The 24,387-nt window shown below is 40.9% G+C and overlaps 1 protein-coding gene across 1 annotated transcript; it reads right to left on the reverse strand.

Moving 5' to 3' along the window:
* Positions 1-5,985: 5,985 nt before the first annotated feature.
* Positions 5,986-18,842, reverse strand: SRI (sorcin). The gene is made up of 8 exons (XM_069588185.1): positions 18,327-18,842; positions 17,344-17,427; positions 15,190-15,259; positions 10,228-10,271; positions 9,294-9,441; positions 8,943-9,056; positions 7,610-7,668; positions 5,986-6,190 (listed from the first exon to the last, which is right to left on the reverse strand). The coding sequence occupies exons 1-8, from the start codon at positions 18,375-18,377 to the stop codon at positions 6,164-6,166; spliced, it is 597 nt and encodes a 198-aa protein (XP_069444286.1). The 5' UTR covers positions 18,378-18,842; the 3' UTR covers positions 5,986-6,163.
* Between the last annotated feature and the right edge of the window lie 5,545 nt (positions 18,843-24,387).

Consider the following 24,387-nt stretch of genomic DNA (forward strand, 5'->3'; position numbering starts at 1 on the left):
CAACTTGGAACATCACCAAGAAATTGGTTCTCAGGGTGTGCTTCAGGCTGGAGGGCAGGTAAGAAACAGTGAGCCTTGGGAGGTTATGGGGCAGTTAGCCCTGGGAAGGAGCAGGATGGAGAGCTTCAGGGAGAGCTCAGAAGAGCCCAAGCTGGCCACTGGTGGTGTGTATTGTGTGATTAGGGCAGATCTGTGTGCTTTGTATCTTTACTGAGCATTGGCTGTGTAGTCCTCATCGTCCAGTCACAATGGGCCAGTGACTGGCGTGGCATGTCCCTGTTCCACTCCTCACAGAACCTGTATGGTATCTGGAGGTGCTTAAAGGCTGCAGGAGTTTGGCTTAAGGACGTCGTCATTTCCTATTTTGGTATCCCTGAAATCAAAACCAGAGAAAAAGTGTATATTTTTTTTTTTTTACAAAAAGGCATACAATGAGACTACCAAATGTTAAGATAATGTGCTTACAAAACCATCAATACACTTTTTGAAGAATTTATGAGTTTATGAAGAAAAGGGCGTTTTCTTCTCAAGTTGAAAATACATATGCATATAATACCAATCTATATTTACTTTAGGGCTTAGCTTTTTCTTTTATGAAGTTTCAGATATGGATTTGTGTTTTGATGATCAAGCCCTTACAAATGCAAATAGCCCCCAAATCTTTAAACACAGCGGTGCTAAATTAATCCAGATGACACAATACAGAAAGTGCTGACAGAAATTAATTCATTGATTCAGTGATAATACAAGAGTCCTTGCTAAATTATACACTTGTATCACTGCCTGATGAGAAACCCCACTTTTCTTTTTTAATCCAGCACAAAATCAAACTGTGATTCTATAGCTAGTCTTTTTAATGGGAAAAAATAACCCAACATCTTTGTTTTGTACGGAAGACAATTTTTTTTTAACACTAACTTCAAAAGTGCTTAAATGTTAATTCAGAATAATAAGCATGTGCTCCTTTTTTAACTTGGTAGAAGAGACTTGCCCCTCCAGTTTAGCATCACAAAAATACAACTTCCTTTAGAAACAGCTTTTTCACCTAAACATAGCAGTTATATGTTAGCCAGTGTAGGTCTGCACTAGTATTTTCCACATCTGTCATCTTCAAGGGGTAATGTCCCATCTATAGGAAGTGGAAGCCACTTTATGGGAAGGTGTTAATGGCAGCAGTTTCACTTTCGGTAATCAGATAATTAGGTGTATATAGTTTGGCTTCATTTTAACATTCTGTTCTCTCTGCTACCCTGCACTTCGGGTTCTTAAGCTACTTTAAACGTTACTACTGCGTTTTGGCAAACAGCAACTGAAATATATGGCAACTGCTTTCCAGATCAAGTGTGATTTGTGTCACGGCTGTTCAAGTTATAAAGTTGTTTTACTGTAGGTAAATAAAATCTTGCTGTTTTTATAGGTCACTCTAACTTAAGGTTCAAATTTCTGGCACAATTTTATTAGTATTCACTTCTGAAGCTAATAAGGTACCACGGTTTTCTATGTTATTCTCATTGTAACATCAATAAAGTGACTTTCAATAAAAGATTTATGTTATTTTGATGATGACTCCCTTTAATCCTATTTTTCTCCCAGTCACTGTTTCTCTTTCAGAAGCTTTGCGGGGATACTGCTGGCGGTTCTTGCTTTTCTGTTTCATGGTGTCCTAGAATAGACCATCTGCATGGGGAGAAATACCATGATCCCTTAGTGGAGTCTGAATGGTTACTTTGTTGGGCAATTATCCCAGCTGGATGACAGGTGGAGTCTTCTCTATTTATCTTCCTGCCTTATTTCAGGAACACTTTCTCCCTTCAGCCTAGTAAGGATCCATTTACTGTATTCTGTCCTAGAGCCCGGGCAGTGATGCTCAGGCCTGATGAGCTCACTTGTGTAAGACTGCATCCTGGATGGGTTCAGTTTAGGTGCAGGAATTCACTGCCTAAAAGATTCTTCCACCAGCCTTTTCATAGTCTCTTGAGCAGCCCTTTCACCCACCAATCTTTACCCTGGCACTTGCAGTTTCCTTGCCTTCAGCTCCTAGTCTGTGGGGGGAAAAAGCAGTTATAAGTAGTTAAAGTGCTGTTTTGTTTTTTTAACTTGTTTTTAATCGGAGGATAATTGCTTTACAATGTTGTGTTCGTTTCTGCTGTACAGCAACATGAATCAGCTATAAATATACATATATTCCCTTCCTTTTATCCCAGCCCACAAAGTACTGTTTTAATGTGAGAAAACCAGAAGTCATTGACTAAGGGTTTGTATATTTATTATGAGACTAAAAAAAGGTATGGTGACTACATATAGCCCTGTTTCTTTTACTTAAACCTTAAGTTGTTCAGTCGTGTCTGATTCTTTGCGACCCTATGGTCTGCAGCACACCAGGCTTCCCTGTCCTTCACTATCACTGGAGTTTGCACAAATTCATGTCCATAACTATTTTAGGCATATAATAATCCATTAAGATAAACACTGAAACAGTAACACACTCAGCCAAGCAAAGTCTAGCTCAGAGATAGCAGAGGTTTTTGCTCACATGTCATGTCATGGACTGATGGCATCGCCCGGAACATCACACTAAAGTGGAGTCTAGACTCTTTGGCTCAACAGGAGTGAAAGCTGTGATTAATGAAATGTGACTGCTGTGGTGCAAATCTATGCCAGCTGTCGCCAGGGGTGCACAGGGCTCCTGCAGCCACATTGGTTGGAAGTGCTCAGAAAGAGCTGTAAGTACTTAATCATCACAAATTTCTTGACACACCAGGATAAAGCTCTCATCTCCAATATTAAACCTTGAGTTGGAGCGATTTGAGAAACATAATCAATTCTCCATATGAGTGAAGTATTCAAGTTTGAGCTCACAGCTTCATTATGCTCCAACTAGATGCTTGAAGAAAAATAGACCAAAAGCAGTTTTGAAGAAGGCAGCGAGGCTGCACTGGATATGTGAATCTAATGAGTGAAACAGAACCCAGCATAAAACAGAAGTAAGACAACACAAGACTGATTTGTAATGAAGAGTGTGGCTTTAACTGTAGGACTAGAATAGATACATCAAATTTGTCAAGGGGAAGGAAGCTTTCTGTGGGACATACTGAAGACCAGGCTGTATGCTTTCAAAAGGAAATTAGAAGTGGAGGAGATAAGGAGACTTGCTCTATCAGTAATTTTAAACTAAATTGAATATTCCAGAGAGACACAGTTTTATAATACTTTAGCTCTTAACCCAAAGCAGACTCAGAACCATGACTGATGCAACACACCCCAGGACCTACCAAAGCAGGATGGTTCAAATCTGGTACATGGCCTCTGGACAGAAAGGGCCTTCTTCCTTACCACCCCAGTCACCTAGGAAAGGACCACTGCCTTAAACCAAGATTTCCAGAGGATCCTGATGAGTGTGAAGCAAACAGGTGCTGGGACTCTGAAGGTGAGTTCCCTGCTTCCTGGGCCTCCATCCATTCTTTTCTGGACAGCTCAGGCTCAAGCCAGGCTTTGTGACCTCACGGACTACTAGTATATCTGGAATGAAACCTAGGTTCCCCGTGAAATTAGTATAAAGCAGGCTGACTCACATTCTGAGATGTAGCCTGGGTGTGATTACATGACAGAAATACATAACTTAGACTATGTTAAATGTGTTTATATATACATATATATATATATATATAGAGAGAGAGAGAGAGAGAGCGCACAGTATTTGAAAAAATAATTAGTGGGATGAGGCTAAAGATGATTAGAAAATCTTTATTTTTTCGTCCATGACGATTAATTGATCATCTGAATAGTAATTCTCTAAACTGAGAGCTGAACTTCTGGCAGGGAGACTAACTTGTTTTGTCTGTTAAACTCTTTTGCCTAAAAGAATAAACCAGGCCAGCTTTAAATTTAAGAAACACAAAGGTTTTGATGCTTATTATGCCAATACTTTTTCAGATTCATTTCATATTCAACTACCTCATGAAGTAAGTATTACATTGTTTCCAAAAATAGGGAAATTAAGGCTCTGAGAAGGCAATGGCAACCCACTCCAGTACTCTTGCCGGGAAAATCCTATGGACAAAGGAGCCTGGTAGGCTGCAGTCCATGGGGTCACTAAGATTCGGGCACGACTGAGTGACTTTACTTTCACTTTTCACTTTAATGCATTGGAGAAGGAAATGGCAACCCACTCCAGTGTTCTTGCCTGGAGAATCCCAGGGATGGGGGAGCCTGGTGGGCTGCCGTCTATGGGGTCACACAGAGTTGGACACGACTGAAGCGACTTAGCAGCAGCAGCAGCAAGGCTCTGAGATGATCTAAAATTATCAAACCACCTATCTAGTAAGAGGCATAGCCAACATTACAATTCAGATCTTACTTAAAAGCACATGATTTAAAATAAAAAAGTCTACTATTAATATAAATGTAGTATCAATACTTGCTGCTGCTAAGTCGCTTCAGTCGTGTCCAACTCTGTGTGACCCCATAGACGGCAGCCCACCAGGCTCCTCCGTCCCTGGGATTCTCCAGGCAAGAACACTGGAGTGGGTTGCCATTTCCTTCTCCAATGAATGAAAGTGAAGTTGCTCAGTCGTGTCCAACTCTTAGCAACCCCATGGACTGCAGCCCACCAGCCTCCTCCATCCATGGGATTTTCCAGGCAAGAGTACTGGAGTGGGCTGCCATCGCCTTAATATTTGGAAAAGTAGTAGGAAGAAAGAAAATGAATTCATGATTCTGATTTCCAGGGGAAGTCACATCAATATTTTCGTATAGTCTTTCCAGTCTTTCTGATGTGTGTATTGTTTAATATGTGTGAACCCATGGCGTATCAAAATAGATGTATCACTGTTTTAAAAATTAGCATCTTCTGATTATAAAAGGAAAGTGCATGCATTATAGAAAACCTGGAAAATACTGACATGCACTAAAGGAATTGAAGTCACCTAGAATCCCATTAGCCAAAAGAACCCCACAATTAATATTTTCATATATTCTTTTAGTCTTTTTCTATCAATTTTTTTTAACATAGTTAAATATGTGGCTCATAATGTATAAGATTTTTAACTATAGTTATGGGCTTCCCTGGTAGCTCAGCTGGTATAGAATCCACCTGAAATGCAAAAGCCCCTGGATTGATTCCTGGGTTGGGAAGATCCCCTGAAGAAGGGATGGGCTACCCACTCCAGTATTCTTGGGTTTCCCTGGTGGCTCAGATGGTAAAGAATCTGCCTGCAATGGGGGAGACCCAAGTTCAATCCCTGGGTTGGGAAGATCCCCTGGAGGAGGCCATGGCAAACACACTCCAGGATTCTTGCCTGGAGAATCCCCATGGACAGAGGAGCCTGGTGGGCTACAGTCTATGGGGTTGCAGAGTAGGACATGACTTGCAGAGCTGGACATGACTGAGTCACTAAGCACAGTACAGAACAGAGGTCTACATGAATAATGACAAGGCAGAACTTAGTGACAGTATTTGCCACTTATTCAACAGGGTTTTTTTGGCCACATGGCTTGGTTTCCAACCAGGAGTTGAACCTGTACCCCCTGCAGTGGAATCATGGAGTCCTAACCCTGATTAGGACTTTTCCTAGCCAGAGAATTCCCTTCAACAGCTTTTTAAGTGTGTCCATTCATAGAGCCACCAAAGTATTTATAATCCTTAAAGCCTGTGTTAAGTTTCTACCAAGGGGAATCCCGATACGGATCACCACGTTTTTTGTGTTTTTTTTGGTATCCAAGTGGGTATAAACCATTTACATGATAAGAATACTCCACATATAAAGCTTTCACTCTGATGTAAAAGCCCTTCTAAAAGAGGGGAGACAACAGTTGCAGTCTGATGAAAAGGTTTTAGTATCTTACAATGCAAAATACATCATGTGCCTTAAACAATTGGCACACCTGAATTTACATAAAAGAGGCTTAACAAGAAAATAAGGCTTGACTGACAGTGGCTCAAGGAAGTTCTAAATGGTGTTTAACAGACTGGATCTTATGATAATATCATCTCAAAGCATTTATTATCAAAACAAAAAACTTCAGTTATACATAAAGTAATAAACTTTTACAAGAGCTGTTAAGGAAAGGTGGCTGTGTAAGTCTGCACACAATTACTGAGGGCAAAGAGCAAAGGAGAACTCCAGTCGGAATGTAGGTTATGTTCATACAGCTTGCTCCTGACTTAAACACTCATGACACACTGGATGAACTGCAAGAGAGAAACCAGTGTTACGCTGCAGACCCCAGAACACAGAACACACCCCTGCTTATTTCTACGCAGCTTACATTTTGCTATTCATTTGAACTGTGGATTAGAAAAAAAAAAAAAAAAGCTTTAAAAATAAGAGTAAATGATGGATGAAAAGTTCATTTTTTGAAGGAAGCATTCTAATATAAAATCCAGAGGGTTTCCTCACATCAAACCTTCTTATAGGAAGCTGATGCTACCTTAATGCATAAAGAATTATTTAAATTCCAAATTAATATCTCACTCTAAATGTGATCATGATCAAAGGCACCTAGTCACAAATATAAATAACAGTCCAACACACAGCAATCATTTCTGCTCCTGTTCTCAGTTTTCTTTGGCTTTCTTCCACCATCAGCAAGGCCCTGGACACTGCTAATTACTACAGCATTCCTGCAAGGACCAGCTGATGCTCCCTCTTTCAGGGAAAAGGGAACTTGGGTCAGGACATTCAGACAGATGTCCTTTAAGTGGCCTCGTGAGAGGCCGTAGCCTGTGCACTTTCCACCCCACAGTCTGCCTCTCCATCCTTGGAACAGAGCGGGACTGTTACCTGAGACGTTAATGCACACTGAGGGAACACACCTTTTAGCAAAAGAAGTAAACATATTTACGCAACAGCCTTTTAAGAGTGTGCTCAGAACTGCAGCTGCTGCTAAACCGAAAATATGTGCACGTTTATATTTTGAAATGGAGAAACCTTTTAGTTGTCACAGTGATGTCCATTCTAAAAGTGGTTTATCAATGGCTGAACAAAAACTGGAGACACACCTAAACATCTCCCCAGCTGTGCTGTGTCTATCCAACCAAGGCCAACAAAGATAGCACGTGGTTATGCTCACACTGGTTATGTGTCTGTATCCTGACGCATTTAGTGTGGCTGTACAGTAAACACAGTTTTAAATTATGACTTCAGTTTGTGTCTTTTGTCCTCAATGAAGAACACAGATGTGCCAACTGCAGCTTCAAACCATGCAAGTTATTTCTCATTGACAGAGGTGATTTGTGTAAAGGAGACAAAAGTAGATATACCATCTGCATGGTGGTGTTTTTCAAGGACATTTCTTATTGAAATCTCACAATAGACTAGTGAAGACAGCATTATTATTCTTTCCTCAAATAGTCTCTGAGCAATGAAAAACTGCCTAAGTGATCCAGCTGATCAGTGAGAAAAGCTGGGCCTTGACCTCAGTTGTTTAATGCAACAGTGGTCTATGGATAAGACAAATAAATGACATTAATAAATTTTGGATGGTGACTCCTGATCATGTAAGCCTTAACTGCTCTGGGATACTTAAGATGCTCTAAAGAGCCAGCTTCAAAGGGATGCCCAATTGCTGTACCTCTCTTTTACTCAGTTACGAATTTAGTCAGACTTACATCATCATATGGGAAATTCACTACACCTTGCTGAGCAGTATCCCGTCTTCGAAAGCTGTCTGTAAAACACAACAGTAAAATTTATGAGCTTTTTTAGAACATCTGAAATCCTAATAGTTAATTATGTCAGCAGAGTTTCAAATGCAGTAACAAATTGTACAACCAGCCAACAGAGACAAAAGGCCAAAGCAAAGAAGTCAGCTGTAGCAATATGGATGGATTTAATATGCAGCCAAGTAACACAGCAAGCAGAAGTTGGCCAACTGTCTTCCCCAACCTGGAGTTGGAAGAAAAGGCCTCATCCCAAAGTCGGTAAAAGCTGCACAACTTCTGAGGCCACTCCTTAATTGTGATGGAAGTACACAATTTCAGACTTCTTAATAACAAAGATATGTTAAGAAACAGATGCTTCTCCAGTGGCTCAGCCATAACCACCTGCAACGCAGGAGACCGCAGGTTTGATCCCCAGGTTGGGAAGAACCCCTGGAGGAGGGAATGGGAACCCACTCCAGTTTTCTTGCCTGGAGAATCCCATGGACAGAGAAGCCTAGCAGACTCCAGTCCATAGCGTCACAAAGAGTTGGACATGACTGAGCACACACACACAGATGGATGGCGTCCTTAATATGACAAACAGCTATGATCAAGTACTCCACCCATTTGAGCTTTGTCCTACTAAATGAAAAGTATTTACTTAAAAAAAAAAAAAGAATCCACCCTCAAATTTGTCAGGATGCAAAAAAATTATAATACCATATATTAAAAAGGGTAAAAAAACTAAAGAAAGGAATGGAACAGGAAAAAACATACAAAGGAAAGAAAAAGAGGAGAGAGAAAAGTAGAGATTATTGATACAGCCTCATTTGAGGACATCTGAAACACAGACCACCATTTCAAATTACTCTCCAACAGGAGGAATTAGGAAAGAGGGCTGCTGATGGGCAATTTCACTTTTTTCAAGTATTTCACTTTTATCAAGTAGTTCACGTTCCAGGGAGAAGTCACAGAATACTGCTCATACTCTAAAATTTACCAATTAGCTTGGTAAATTACAAAAATTTACCAATTAGCTTGGTTCATTTATGTTATAGAACACTAAAGTTTAGTTAGGACTTCCTTTTCCCCTCCTGAGCCGCTCAGCTCTCCAGGTCTTAGTTCCCTGACCAAGGCTTAAACCCAGGTCCTGGCAGTAAAAGCACCGTCCTAACCACTGGACTGCCAGGGAGTTTAGTTTGGATCATTTTAACGGCAGATTACTTAACATGTGAGAAAAAATTTCTGAGGAAACAGAATTATTTGCCAGGCCTGCTAATAGCAATCTCAAAGGACACACCTGTTAGAGCTCGCAGCTTGACGCAACAGGCGATGTAATCATCAAAGGTGATCTTTCCATTGGTACTGTATCGTTTTGCAATTGAATTCACAGCCTGGGGACTCAACCTAAACCCTGAAAGAAGAAAAATCATCCAGCGAAAAAAGAAAAAGAAAAAATATTCCAATTTCAAGGATTTAAAAAAAAACATTAAAAATAATTTTAAGCCCAATTTTTTAGGAGAGGGCTCATTTAAATTATGAATAGGTGCTATTTCTATAAATAGAAATGTAATACTTAGTTTTATAAATTAAACAAAAAAACAAAAGCAAAAAGCTACTAGTGAACAGAGATGGAGTCAGTCATACCCACCCATTGTCGTCAGGGCCTTCTGCAGTTCTTGGGGATCCACTGTTCCACTCCTATCACTGTCAAAGCTGATAAAGTGCTGTCTCCAACCATTCAGTACAGCCCAGAGTTCTTTAAATTCATTGAAACCCATTGTGCCTGACATGTCTCTCTGAACTGTAATCAAGGATTAGAGCATCTTTATTTTACAACATTTTCTAACGATTATATCAAAGATCAAGGATAAGGGAATTTAACGTTCTTTCTGCTGAAAAAAATATTGTACATTCTTTTGGGCATGACAGGACAAAAAGATACTCTAATGATATAAAAATAAAGGCCTATGGAGAAAAAGCTCTGAGTACGTATTTTCCGTGAGAAAAAGAGATCATCTATATGAGTGACTACAAGGAAATTAAAAAGCCATTGTGAGCTACCTATAACAACCAAAGTGGTCTGCACTTTCTGAGAGGTCCAGGCTATGCTGCTTACCCTTCTGTCCAGGGTCCTCTTTAGCCCTAATATTCCCATGGTAAGGCCTCCCAGACCCACTGTTTTCGCTTTTGGAAAATGAGGTGGGATGAAGGCACCATACCATCAGCAGTAACTAAACTAGTCTAACAACTGTGATATGAAAAATCCCATTGCTTGAAGGTCAGTGTGACTCATGCAGGGTTATCAATGTCACAGCAAAAAAGTCGCCTTGACTGCTCTGGTTTCTATACTTGTTTGTTTATGATGCTTCCTCAAATTCTTAAATAACAAATGTTCTGCTTATTAAACTTCCTTTTTCACACCAAGCGACATCTTAAAAGCTAATGATTTTGGAAAACTTTTCTGTGGTCATTTGTCACTTTGTGTTTACTGAATATTAGTTCTTAGACAAATTCCTTCAAGGTTTTTTTTTTTTTTAAATCCAGAATAAAATACTCTAGACTGCCATCAAGGTAAAGGATACATCCAGCATTGAAACCATAAGCCGGCAAGTCTCCAGGTTAAAAGCTGTTAAATCAAGAAAAGTACATACATATTAATACAATTTCAAAAATTCACATTACATTGGATACATTCAAATGAATAGGAATGTGATTATTTATACACTTTTATTCTTACATGCTGCTCAATTTATGTGACACTAAATTCATGGAGCTTTGAAGTAGGCTTATTTTCCAGATAGAGAGAACTCCTTATAGAACCCAAATTTGATTTTAAAAAATTTAATAGAAATCTTTTTTAAAAAAGTATGGCCTAGTACTGTTAATATTTTTAGGTGTGATTCATGGCTTTTAAGTTGGGGGATAAATGTGTCCTTACCTTTAAGAAAAATATGCACTGAAGTTATCTATAGATAAAATAATGTTAAGAGATCTGGAATCTGCTTTAAAAGAAAATGGCTAGGTTTATAGATAAAACAAGAAGGGCAACACATTGATAATTGTTGATGCTGACGGATGAGTACAGGGGAGTTCATTATATAATTATCTCTATTTTTGCATAGGCTTACAGTTTTTTATAACATAGTTCATAAAAAGTATTATATCCTTTTTTGCCTTTGAAACTGTAATAGAGTTCAATCCACCATAATGAACCACAATGTATTATATCCACCACGGTGAATGGGTGGATCCAGTTGCTTTGTTCCTACGCACAATTGACTTAGTTGGTTTTGCTAGCTCTAGGTAGATCATTTGTTTCTCTTTCTTTTCCCTTTAATGTCAGACACTGAATGGTCACCTCTTACCTCAAATTGCCTATGGCCTCTTTTCATAGACAATAAGATAAATATGCTTGCTAGAATTGTGGGTCAAACGAGAGCATTCTGGACTAAGACCCGATGACCCACTCAATGAAAGCCATTGTTCCGAAGCCTTTTCAGTTTACTCATGGCTCAAGGGTATTCTGAGGGTATTTCCACACCTCACTTAAGACAACCAAACAAGAATACACTTGCTGGTTTATGGCCTAATAGTACTCTACCTAAGTATCAACAAATTAAAAATAAAGGATTCCTTGCATCTTCCCAAGACTGAGGGAGTAGTCTTAGGTGCAAAGAAGCTGTAAAACTAGGAGGAAGGAGTGACAAGGCTCATGTGGGCAAGGCCAGCATGAACTCAACAAGGCTGCTGAGATGTACACAGAGTCGGCATCATTTACAGCTGTTACCAGCTTCATTTGAATCTTTAACCAAAGTGAACTTAAAACACTAGGCTAACTCTTCTTGCTGTAATGTTTCCAAATGTTACTAACTATAGGTTTTCTACTTTTAATAGATTCATGCGTTTGGCATAGCTTAGAACCCTAAAATAAAAGGTTGGAGACTCTTTCTGTTTTGGTCCCTTAATCTCCATCTGATGCACAAAGATAATTCTTAGAGGTAAGAAAAGGCAACACTTTGTTAACACTTAAGAATTGGTTGATTCTTTGTTGTGTTTTTCAGTTGTGTGGAGGTATGAAGCCTCTCTAGTCTAGACCATAGGTTTTTAATCCTGAGCACTTACAAGAATCACCCAAAAGCATTATAAGACCCTGATATCTGGGGTATACTATAGAACAATAATTATTGTTTAGCTTTACTAAGATATGATTGGCATACAACACTGTGTAAGTTTAAGGTGTACAGTGTAATGGTCTGATGTATGTATATAATGACTTTAAGAAGGTTAATTACCACATGCGTCACCTCACATAGCTACCTTTGATGCATGTGGTGAGAACTTTTAAGATCTACTCTCTTAACAACTTTTGTTAAAGTATAGTCAGCATTACCACAGAACAATTAGATCAGAATCTGACCATGGGAATCAGACATTAGTTTAAATGGACACTTCTGATTTACACTGATAATTAGAAGTAATGTAGAATCCCTTAGGTAAATACCAATCTTTCTTAAGTCAAAATACAAATAAGGGTATATGTATATATATATATATATATATTTTTTTTTTTTTTTTTTCCCATTTTAGGCAGCGTCCCATACTCATTAATTCATCAAATGCCTACTAAGTACTCCTGGTGTGCAGGGCTCAGGATACCAGGGACTCTGGAGACAGCAACTGTGAAGCTGGATCCTGTGCTGGCTGACCGTTTGAGGTCTTATGCACAGGGTGGTGGTGGCTTAGTCACTAAGTTGTGTCCGACTCTTGCGACCCCCAGGGTCCTCTGTCCATGGGATTCTCCAGACAAGAATACTGGAGCGGGTTGTCATTTCCTACAGGGTAGAAGAGGGTAAGCCATAATGGAGACACCAAAAACTACCAGATCCTGAAGTGTGAGAGGCTCCTTCATGTTGAAAGAAAGACTTGATAGAAGAGGTAACATTTAAGCCAAGTTGTGAATGACAGGAAAGATTTGGGATATCTGGAGATAGTCATGTAAAGCCGGGGACGTGCACAAGCAAGGAAAGAAGCAGCGAAGTCCAGACAGGTCAAGAAGCGGGGAGAAAGTGTTGGGGGGTGCTGTGCATCTGGGACTGAATTCCTAGTAAGCCGTCTAACTTCTGTTTTATATGGGCACCATGGAGCTACTCAGGATTTTTAAGAGCAGCAGAGTGACAGGTTAGAATTCTTTGTTAGAAATCTGATCTGAGAAGGGAGGGAATGAGATGGGCAGGAACAAAACAGAAAATTCACTATTCTGGGCAGGCAGTTCTGATGAGTTAGAACACTGACATCTTATTAGTTTGGGTGAGGAGAACTCCTGTTCATTTCTTTTTTTCCTCCAGAAGAGTTTTTACTAATGCTAATCCTATTTTAAATAATGCTAATCCTGTTTTAAATAATTTCAAAGAGCAACTTCCCTCATCAGTACCACCTCTGGGCATGACTGCTCCCTCTTAAACTGGTTAGGATACCACGCGCTGTGTGTGCCCAGTCCTGTCCTTCTCTTTGCGGTCTCGTGGACTGTAGCCTGCCGGGCTCCTCTGTCTATGGCATTTTCCAGGCAAGAAAAGAAGATGCCACAGGTTTTACTGTCTCCCACATCCCCATCTTTAGTTTAGAAGGTGGGTTGAAAAAGACCAATGGCTGCATAACTTCTCCATTACAACACTAACTCTGACACTCACAAACAGGATGGTTTTGCGGGTCATTATAGTCTCACATGGAGAAGGAAATGGCAACCCCACTCCAGTATTCTTGGCTGGGAAATCCTATGGACACAGGAGCCGGGCGGGTTCAGTCCATAGGATCACAGATGGTCAGACACGACTGAAGCAACTTGGCATGCATGCACAGCCTTCACAACGAGATGACAGCAAGCAGATTAACCACAGAATTCAGGTGATAGGTATGTCCTTTCTGTAACTCGGTGATGTAAGGGCATTACTAAATGTGGCTTTCTCAAAGGAAGTTTCTAAAGGGACTTCTCTACAAGAATACACCGCCCACTTTGTTAGATTTTAAAATTGGCCACACCTCTTCTCCTGAACAGAAGTAGAGTAATATAGTCTGTATTGTGACATAGCTCACTTGTGGAAACCCTGCTATTAGATCTTTGTTCATCAGCCCCAACTGCTTGAGATTAACAATTTAAATATACTGCCTACAATAGTGTAAAAAAAAAAAAATCTCTAGTGGAGAAAAGGGCTTCTTTAGTCTAGGACCAGAGTAAATGACAGAAATCCAAAAGGTTTCTATTTTAATTCCATAACTAGGAAATAGTGATTGGATACTAAATTCATAAAACAAAGGATAATAAAAATGGATATGCTGATAGTTTAAAAAAGAGAACCACATAGTAACTATGCCCTGTCAAACAGTTAAAAATAGCCACTACAGGTCCACAGGTGTGAATTCTAGTTTGTGGGGTTTTTTTGTTTGTTTGCTTGTTTGTTTTTTGGCCATGCTGAACGGCTTGTGGAATCTTATTTCCCTAAACAGGGATGGAACCTGGGTCCACCACAGTGAAAGCCTGGAGCCCTAACCACCAGACTGTCAGGAAATCCCCTAGTTTGAATGTTTTAATTTACAGCTGACCAAGAAGTTGAGGTTTCAATTTGATATTCTGTCTCAATTAACAGCAGGCAAAGAAGGTGGTAGGTCATGCAGATCAGCCAAGACGCTGTTCTATCATGGTAAAGATATGATTTGAAGGGAAGCATGTGGCATGTGTGGGATAATGAGAAGGCCCCTGCCAGGAATGAGCATCCTGGTAAGGGTTCCCTCTCTGTAGCTTGTGCAGAATTCAAAAGGAAGGAAGTGGGTATAAGCACAGGGGGAGTCTATGAGGAACTAGGAGGCAGCGGGAAGAAGGATGAGCACAAAGAGTTTAGAAATTAGGAAGGGTACGTCTTACTTAGCCTGATGGAGAAAGAGCAAAGATCTGGGAGATGTCGAGGTGAGCACTCATGCTGCCAGAAGCTGAGAGCAGGAGTATATAACTGGCTCCTTGAGGACTAGGGGTGGGGGACTTGTGAAAAGGGAGGGTAGGACCAACTACTCAGAACTAGGGATGCAGAACAGGCACCCTGGGACCAGGTGCCAAGCACTGGCCACCGAAAGCCCTAAGTGACACCACGTTCGAGCCAGAATAAGCTCCTGGCCAACAGTGAGCAGCAAATGTTAGCTCCTATCATTAATGACACCTGACCTGGAGGATTTCATTTCAGCACCCTACCTCGGTTTCTGAGGAGGAGGCCACGTCTTATTGGTTTGAATGGTTCCAGACACCCGGAACCCAGATCCAAGAAACCTACTAAACTGGTGGGTTGTGTGGGATGATTCAGTTAAAATAAATAAATTTATATATAAAGAAAAAGAACTATCTTCAAACGAGCATTTTGAAATACAAAAGAAATAAATTCAGCTTCTGAAATTCTTAACTTTGCCATTTCAGAAGCTCTCAGATTCCTTGAAGGCTGTAAATCACAAGTAACATCTGCAACGCAAGAGATTTCCGAGACACTCTGGGGCTGCTAACTCACGTTTGTATCCTCCAGCAATGCCTGACTGTGTCAGGCATCTTTGCAGTTCATCAGCATCTATTTGTCCATCCTTTTGAAAAAAAAAAAAAAAAGGAAAAGGATTTACAAGAGTGACTTGTACCTTCCAGTTCTTTGTTTACATTCAGCATTCAGTATACCAATAATAATACAGAAAATGAATATTATCACACGAGACTTTTTTTAAATGGACGCCTTTCAAAAGTAGGCATTCTTTTTCTTCACTCTACTTCCCCAAACAACAAGTTACAGAAAGAAAGGAAACTGTTCCAGGTTCTCCCACAAGGATAATTAAGGACATATACCAAAAATACCTTTCTTAGTACCTAGGCAAAGTGGGTATTCAATTTCAGGCTTTATTTGCAACAGTCATTACACAAGAATTACCAAGTCTGAAAGCTGCTTACACCTATGCTTTGGTATTACCAATATCTTTTTGTCATTTCCTATAAATTCCTGAATTAGATGGCATAACTTCTAAAGCATACGGTTCCTCTTCTTAATAAAACAGTAAGATTAATTCAGTTTCTTCCACTGAGACATATTTTTAAACACATAAATACAACTAGCTCCTACCCTTAACTACTCTTACTCTGAACTAGGAAACTGCAAAAGTAAGCAATTTAAAATACAATTATTTATGTATTTGATCAGAAGTTCTATTACTTGTCCTCGCTTTTTTTTCTTTTTTTTCTGTTGAGGGGGTGGAGGGCTGGGTACACAGATGACATCAGTAAATGAAAAGTTTGGTTCCCACAAAAAGCAGCCTCTGTGATCTCCTTTGCTTAGAATATGATGAATGTTTTTTTCAGATCACAATTATAGCTGGTTATACAATTATACAAGTTCTCCATGCCTATTCACTGGCTGACCTAGGTCAGAACTAGAAACACGTTAGATTTTAAAATAAAATGCCCAAATCCTCAAGTTCATGACTATTATACAATCTAGATGACAGGCACGATCAAGAATGGGAAAGACGATGGACATGCTGCCGCAGACCAGGGCTGCTGAAAGCTAAGCAGGTGGGTGCCTTTCATGGCTCCTGGTCCTGGCGGTCTAAGAGTGCAGAGACTTGAGCTTTGCCGTGTCTTGTGGTTTCAAAGATACTGATCACTAACAGGTGAAGCAGATACTTAGGGGAAGCTCTTTCAGTTTTAGACTCAATTTTCCATTCAGTTTCTCAAACTGTACTTTTTCCAGTGCTGTTCTAAAAGGTGGTCACACGTTTTTATCCCATAATAGTCTACAGGCATTTTCACATCAAGACTGTGCTATTTCTAGCTTTTGATTAAAAGAAAGCTAGGTTGAATTCATAAGCACAAATGTCCTCTTTGAACATGTTGGATTATAACAGCAGTATGGTATATACAGTGACCTGGTACCTGAGGTAAAAGGCCTCCTACAAGATGAACTACCACCTGTCACACAACTAGAAGAAGTGAAAGGTTTTGGGGTGTTGACCTTAATTCATTCTCTGGGTCAACAGACCACAACACCTAACAAGGACATGGAAGGGCTGACCTAGTAATAGCATCCGCAGCTAAGAAAAACTAAACTGGCCACAAGATTAACTTCCTGATAGCAAGAAGAAAGTACCTTCCTTATTTTGAAGCTAGTGGGTTTTTACCTGGAGTACCCATTTCCTAAAGGGGTAATTAACAGTCAAACTCAATGCAAAGAAAATGTCCCTCAGAATCTGGCTACAGAATTACTGGTACTACATGATTCTAATTGTACAAAGAAAGGTTTAAAGTTCAGTCGACCTGGAATTTCTTCTCTGGAAATTCACTGTCTGGATCCTGACAATTGACCGTTTTAAAGACATCTTTCTACCTTACATATCTTCAAAGCATATTTACACTAGTTTATTGTGTTCAATCTGACCCTAATTCAATCACAAGTTTAGTTCTGAATTGAACATAAGCAAGAGTAACACGTTGTCCCAGTTTGTTCTGAATATTCAAAAATAAATAACTGCCCATGAACTTCCTTCTCTCTCTCTCTCTCTTTTTTCTGGAGCAGAAGCAAAGGAATTCTTTTCCAGAGGAACAGTCGTTTTTCCGTGGGACTGTAACAAAGGTTAATACAAATGTACAAACTGAAATTTCTTTAATGTTAAAGGGAAGAGCTAACCTGTCCAGCTACAGCAGCAAAGTAACCATACAGCGGATCCTGAGTTTGCCCGGGAAACGCAGGCCCTCCGGGAGCCCCTCCGTACTGTAAGACAGGGAACAAATGAATAAATCCGATGACCAAGTTTTATCCTTTCACCACTGAGTGCCTTGTGCAAAGCCAGGTTCGCTGTCAGTCGTTTGCTCCCCCCCCCTCCCACCTCCCTTAACTCTCTAGGCGCAATCACTCCTTCCCTTTGTCCCATTCTCATCCCAGTTATAATTTAAAAACCCGCAGCTAGGATCAAAATGAGTTGTCTTGACAATGACATCAGTATAAATGAAGTAACCTCTGCAAATCTCCATTAACCTGCAGTTTACTGAGACGAATGCAACCTGGCCATGCAACTTACCAGCAGGGCTCAGAATTGTCTTGCATAATTTTTCCTAGCGTTTAAGGTATTTTTAAAGCGTTCTGAGACAGGTGTAGCCTCGGGAGGGTGAGGTGTGTCACGGATAGGGAATATTCTCTTTAGGAAACAGTTCCCAAAAGGATGCCCGTCCCAGACTGAGGGCCAGGCTGCCTTCCTGCCGGAAGTCTCCGACTCTAGCGGACTTTCCCTGACTTTCCCCGTTTTTCTCAATTTCGGAGAGAGAGAGAGAAGTGGATCGCAGGACCATTCTAGAGTAAAATGGCTGTTGCTCTTAGGGAAGGCGGAGCGGAAGGCAACACGATTTCACGCCGCGGATCCGGGAGGCACAGGGTGGGCTTCTTGGGTTAAACTACGCGCGTCCCGGCCCCAAGCAGCAACCCGGGGGGAAGAAGGGACAGGAGGAAGGAGGTCGCCGGAGACCGAGGCCGGCCGGCGGGGGCGCTGGGCGAGGCGGCGGGCAGGGCGGGGGCGCCCGGGAACCTCCCCGGCCGAGACGACCCTTGTGGCTTCTAGGAGCCCCGGGCGTCCAGGGATCGCGCCCCGGCCACGAGCCCGCGCGGGCAGCACTCACCCCGCCTGCGTAGTAGCCGCCGCCGGCGCCAGGATGCCCGGGATACGCCATGCTGCACTCTGCGCCGCCGCCCAGCGCCTCCCGCCTCCCAGCCTGCCCGCGGGGACCGCCCAAGGCCGCACCACCCTGGCCCGCGGGGTACGCGCCTGGGGCCGCCGCCAGCGCCAGGCTCCGCTTCCGGCCTCCGCCCCTTCCTGCGCTCCGCCCAGTCTTTGGTGTTTTCTCTTCTCAGGCCCTGAAGACCCCGAGGTCTGGTAAATGGCTTCACGCTCGGGATGCAGTTCACACCTGGGATTCTCCTCCCTTCAAAACGAATGGCACGTTCCAACACCGACCCATTTCGCCGGGTGTTCTTTTTCTCTTCCTGCTTGAGCATCCTCTGCTACGTTTTGTATTTTAAACAACTTTATTGGACAGGCCTACGGGTCTGGAAGCAAAGTGTGGTACTGGGGGAAGGGGCCAAATGCCTTCGGGCAGCCCTGAGATGCTCTCAGGGAAAGGAGACTTCGAAAAACCAAGCTGCGGAAGCGCCTTTGGACATCAGCAGTGAATTTCAGGACCTGAGCGCATTTGGAGTTGACCATTTCACTTAACAATAACGGCGTGTTTCCTTCCTAGGCGACATTGTCATCTCTAGTTTAAGCTGGATGTGACTCGGATATGGCCTGAAGAGGACAGCGGGCACTTACTAGGCAGGGCAGCCTCGGCCGGATTGTTCTTAGAAGTTGAGTTGTTCCAGTTACCTGGATGATTCAGGCAAAACAATCCTGTCTCCAAAATCACTCAGCTACTTTTTATGCAAGAACAGTTTAGTGCAGGCAAAGAGTGTGTTGGTAAAAACACACTTGTCAGGAAGGAAAGGGAGCTGGATCTTGGAGTTTCACTCAGGTGATTCAGGAAACAGTTTTCTTTACTTCACAGCTTTGTTTTTCACCCAGTTTAACAGTTTGAAGCAATTCAGACGTGAGATTTTCTGGTTTGGTTTTGTTTCCTGCAGTTTCTATCACGCAGAGTTCTTTGAATTTCAACAATTTCTTATTGTTTTAAGAAATGTAACAATAAGCAAGATTCACAGTATTTGCTGTGGAGGTTGCACAGAAAAATTGAATGAGTCACCAACATTTAACAAATACTGGAGCACCTGCTGTGTGTGGGACAGGGCTTGCTCATGTGGTGGGCTGGGTTCTCACTGGGGTCTTTGTTTTCCTCTCATGTATAAACTTCCCTCTCAAGTTCTTTTGGATCCCCCAAACCTCAAAATAAAAGTCCTGAATTGTGAGAAAAATTCTAGTATTTCCTGTTGTCTTATATCGAATCAACTATACATTACTTGCTTTGTGTTTGATTCAGGAAGTTGATTCCTGTTTTCAAGTACCACAGTCATCATCAAGGTAGATTAGAGATATGAGTCCTTTGGCCCATATGGAGGGTTTTATTTTTTCCCTAGTATTTTTATTGTAGTAAAAACACAACCTGATATCTTCCTGCCCAAGTGTACAGTGTACACTATTGTTAAAAGCATCTACAGTGCCTCATAGCAGATCTCCAAAACTTTTCCTCTCACATGACTGAAAATCTCTACCAGTAAACAGCTCTCCATTTCCTCCTCAGCGGCCCTGGCAACCACCATTCTACTTTCTGTTTCTATGAGTTTGACTATTTTAAATGCTTCATATAAGTAGAATCATGCAGTATTTATCTTCTTGTAATTAACTTAGCATCTGCTAAGTTGCTTCAGTCTTGTCCGACTCTGTGCGACCCCATAGGTCTGGCAGCCCACCAGGCTCCCCTGTCCCTGGGATCCTCTAGGCAAGAACACTGGAGTGGGTTGCCATTTCCTTCTCCAATGCATGAAAGTGAAAAGTGAAAGTGAAGTCGCTCAGTCGTTTCTGATTCTTAGCAACCCCATGGACTGCGGCCTACCAGGCTCCTCCGTCCATGGGATTTTCCAGGCAAGAGTACTGGAGTGGGGTGCCATTGCCTTCTCCTAACTTAGCATAGTGTCCTTGAAATTCAACCATGTTGCAGAATATGATAAGATATCCTTTTTTAAGGCTGGATAACAATTCATTGTATGATACATGCCACATTGAAAAACATTCATGTATTGATAGACATTTGGGTTGCTGCCACATCTTGGTTATTGGTGAATAATATTGCTGTGAACATGGGTGCAAATATCTCTTTGAGGTTCTGTTTTCATTTTTGAGGGGATATATATCCAGAAGTAGGGTTGCTAGATCATATGGTCATTCTATTTTTAATTTTTTGAGGAGACTCCACACTGTTTTCATGGCAGCCTCACCATTTCTAGTTCCCACTAATAATGTGCAGGCTTTCCAATTTCTCCACATACTTGCCAACACTTATTGTCTTTTTTTTTTCTTTTTATAATGATAGCCATCTTGGCAGATATGAGGTGATACCTTGTTGTGGTTTGATTTGCATTTCCCTGGTACTTAGTGACACTGAGCATTTTTTCATATACCTGCTGTGCATTTGTGTATCTTCTTTGCTAAAATTTTAGACAATAACTTCTTGTCAGATCTACGTCTTGCAAATATTTTCTCTTGTTCAGTGAGTTGCCTTTTCATTCTGTTGTTTCTTTGTGGTGCAGAACCTTTTTAATCCTACTTATTTATTTAGGTTTTGTTGCTTATGCTTTTGCTCTCATAGCCATGAAATCAGTGTCAAGGCTAATGTCACAAAGCTTTCCCCTTAAGTTTGCTTTTAAGAATTTTACAGTTTTAGATCCTATATTTAAGTCTTTATTCCATTTTGATTTTTGTATATGGTGTGAGATAGGGTCCAATAATCACTCTTTTGCATGTAAACATCCAGTTTTCTCCAGTGGCTCAGTGGTTTAAAAAAAAAAATAAATCCACCTGCAATGCAGGAGATGTGCAAGAGATGTGGGTTCGATCCCTGGATCAAGAAGATCCACTGGAGGAGGAAACAGCAGCTCACTCCAGTGTTCCTGCATGGGAAATCCCGGAGCGGAGGAGCCTGGTGGGCTATAGTTCATGGGGTCACAAAGGGTCAGACACAACTGAGCACACACACATGCACTAACATAGGACCATTTGTTGAAGAGGTCATCCTTTCTCCATTGTGTACTTTTGGCATTCTTGTCCAAGATCAGTTGACCAAATATGCATGGATTTATTTCTGGGCTCTATTCTGTTCCTTAGCCTCTGTTTTGAAGTCTATTTCTTCCAACTGTAAGGAATAGATGGTGAGGGCTGAAATCGAAGGTGAGTGTAAGCTTCTTTAAGACTCAAGTTTGAAAGAAGAATATAGCATAAAAAAAAATTTGTTAAGAATGCAGAACTAGTTTTGTGGATAAGCATCTATGCTCAATGTTATTTCAGGTGTCTTTAATACCTTCCTACTGCCCCTTGAATGTAATTGGAGGGCTACAAATGAAATTCTCACAGTTTTTGCTAACTAACTCGTATGCTGCTGCTGCTTTAGTTTATGAAAAAAGTTGTGACAGCTAATAGTAACAGACCCATAGATGGTACTTAATATGCACCAGACTCTCTTCTAAGCACTTTATATATTTGTTTGACCCTCATAAAAGCCTCATTATCCATTGGAGGATACAAAGGAGATGAGAGAACTTGGGCAAGTGGGAGGAATCGAGAGCTGAACTCTGCTGCCAGGTCTGGTTCCCAGTGTCTGTGCCCCTTGTCAGGGAGCAGCAAACTTTGTAAAGGACCAGAAAGTATATAGGTTTTATGGGCTCTACAGTCTCTGTGGCAACTACTCATTTCTGCTCCTGTACCATGCAAGCATCCATAGACAATACACAAATAAATGGCTGTGGCTTTGTTCCAGTACAACTGTACTTATGGACACTAAAGTTTATGTCTCATATAATTTTCATATGTCAAGAAATACTATTATTTATTTTTTCAACTATTAGGTCCTAGGTGTATAAAAGCAGGAAGTAGGGTAGATTTGTCCCTTGTATATTAGTTGTCAACAGCTGTGGCAAACCCCTCCAGGATTCTGGTTTATGACTCTGGGAGGGTAGCGCTTTAACAAATGATTTCAGGGTGAAGCTAATGGATAAAGGTAGCTGAATCACCCTGAGAAATGCTGACCTCTCTGGGGTAGGATCCTATGTATAGAGTTCTCAGACTCTTCCCCATTGCCCAATAAGCTGGTCAAAAGGAACACTGTGAAACTCTGACTTACTGGTTTCAGTCTTGCCCTGTATAGTAGTAGCCGGAGGGTGTGCCCCGTGATGACAAAGCTGGATGCAAAGCCAGCTTTTAAAGGTTACTCACGTAACGTGGGTTCCTTTAATTATGTCTGAGTATTGTCAAGCCTGAAAACATTCAGGAGAAACTAAAGACTCAGTAAGAATTCTATGAGAATAGGGGTGAATACAGGCAATTTACTTTTATGGTTTTGATATTCAGTCCAGTGGGAGCAGTGAAGGTAGAGAGTGAGAAAAGAGCAGCTTTACTGGGTTCTTTGTATGTGCCAACTGTTGTTCTGGGTACTTCCTTATAGATGCATTTCAAGAAAATCACCTTGGAAAAGAGATGCAATTGCCCACATTTTATAGATGAGGGAATTGAGGCATAGGTAACTTTCCCAAGGTTACAGACCAGGTCTTGAGCTTAACTGATTTACTTAACTCTAAAGCATTGGTGTCTAAAATGTAAACAAACTACAAAGATACTAAACCAAGCTTACATTTTCCCCCCGCATTATACTGCTTCCTGAGGAATCTGGGCAGAAGAGGAACTGCCAAAAAAGAATTTAGGTGCATAAAACCCTGCAGAGGTTATAAGTATCAGCCTTCAGCAAGACCACACAAATCATCAAAGATGTAATCTAGAGAAGGAGAAGCCATTCCTTGCCATTCCTTGGGTCTGTTTTAATTTTGAACAAAATAAAAACCCTAGTGGGATAAGAACTCTTCTTATTCCTGTGCCTTCAAATCACAGAACTGTAGATACAGACAATAAAATCCTCACATAATTTAAAGAAACTCAGCAATAGAGTATGTGAGCTGTATAGTTAGAAGAGGGATTCCTAACTGGTTTGGACAGTCTGGGGAGCTAGAATCCTGTGTTATTTGTCCTAACAATTTCCTAAGTCCTAGAAAAAGACTGTGGGAGTTATACAGCCATACCACAATGATTGAGGGTCCTGGCAGTAGCTTGGGTCAGAGAGTGCACAATAAGAGGTTTACATTTATTAATTATTTTTAAAATTGAAGTATAGTTGGTTTTCAATGTGGTGCTAGTTGCTAGTTTCTGGTATAGAGCAAAGTGATTGTGTTATATGTATACACACATATACACACATATATATATATGCTTCCCTGGTGGCTCAGTGGTAAAGAATCCACCTGCCAGTGCAGGAGACATGAGTTTGATCCCTGGGTCAGGAAAATCCCCTGGAGAAGGAAATGGCAACCTACCCCAGTATTCTTGCCTGGGAAATTCCATGGATGGAGGAGCCTGGTGGGCTATAGTCCATGGGGTTGCAAAAAAGTCTGATACAACTTAGCAACTGAACAACAAATAAACATACACACACACACAGACACACACACACACACACACATATAAAATTTACCATGATGGTTTATTACAAGAAATTGACTATAGTCCCCTGTACTATACAGTAGGACCTTGTTTATCTATTTTATATATAGTTGTTTGTATGTGCTAATCCAAAATGCCTGATTATCTCACCCTCCATATTTCCCCTTTGGTAACTATAAGTTTGTTTTTTAAATTATAAGTTTGTTTTCTAAATCTATGAGTCCGTTTTGTAAATAAGCTCATTTGTATCATATTTTAGATTCTACATATAAATGATATATGACATTTGTCTGTCTCTGTCTGACTTACTTCACTGAATATGATAAGCTCTAGGTCCATCCATGTTGCTGCAAATGGCATTATTTTGTTCTTTTTGATGGCTCAGTATAGGAGGTTTTTAGACAGGCTCTGGATCAGAGTCATTCGGGGAAGTCATTGGAATCACAGAAACATTTGTAATCAGCTTCCCCAACCTTGTTGTTTTACAGATG

The sequence above is a fragment of the Ovis canadensis genome, chromosome 4 (assembly GCF_042477335.2).
Source record: "Ovis canadensis isolate MfBH-ARS-UI-01 breed Bighorn chromosome 4, ARS-UI_OviCan_v2, whole genome shotgun sequence".
In the NCBI taxonomy this organism is placed as follows: domain Eukaryota; kingdom Metazoa; phylum Chordata; class Mammalia; order Artiodactyla; family Bovidae; genus Ovis; species Ovis canadensis.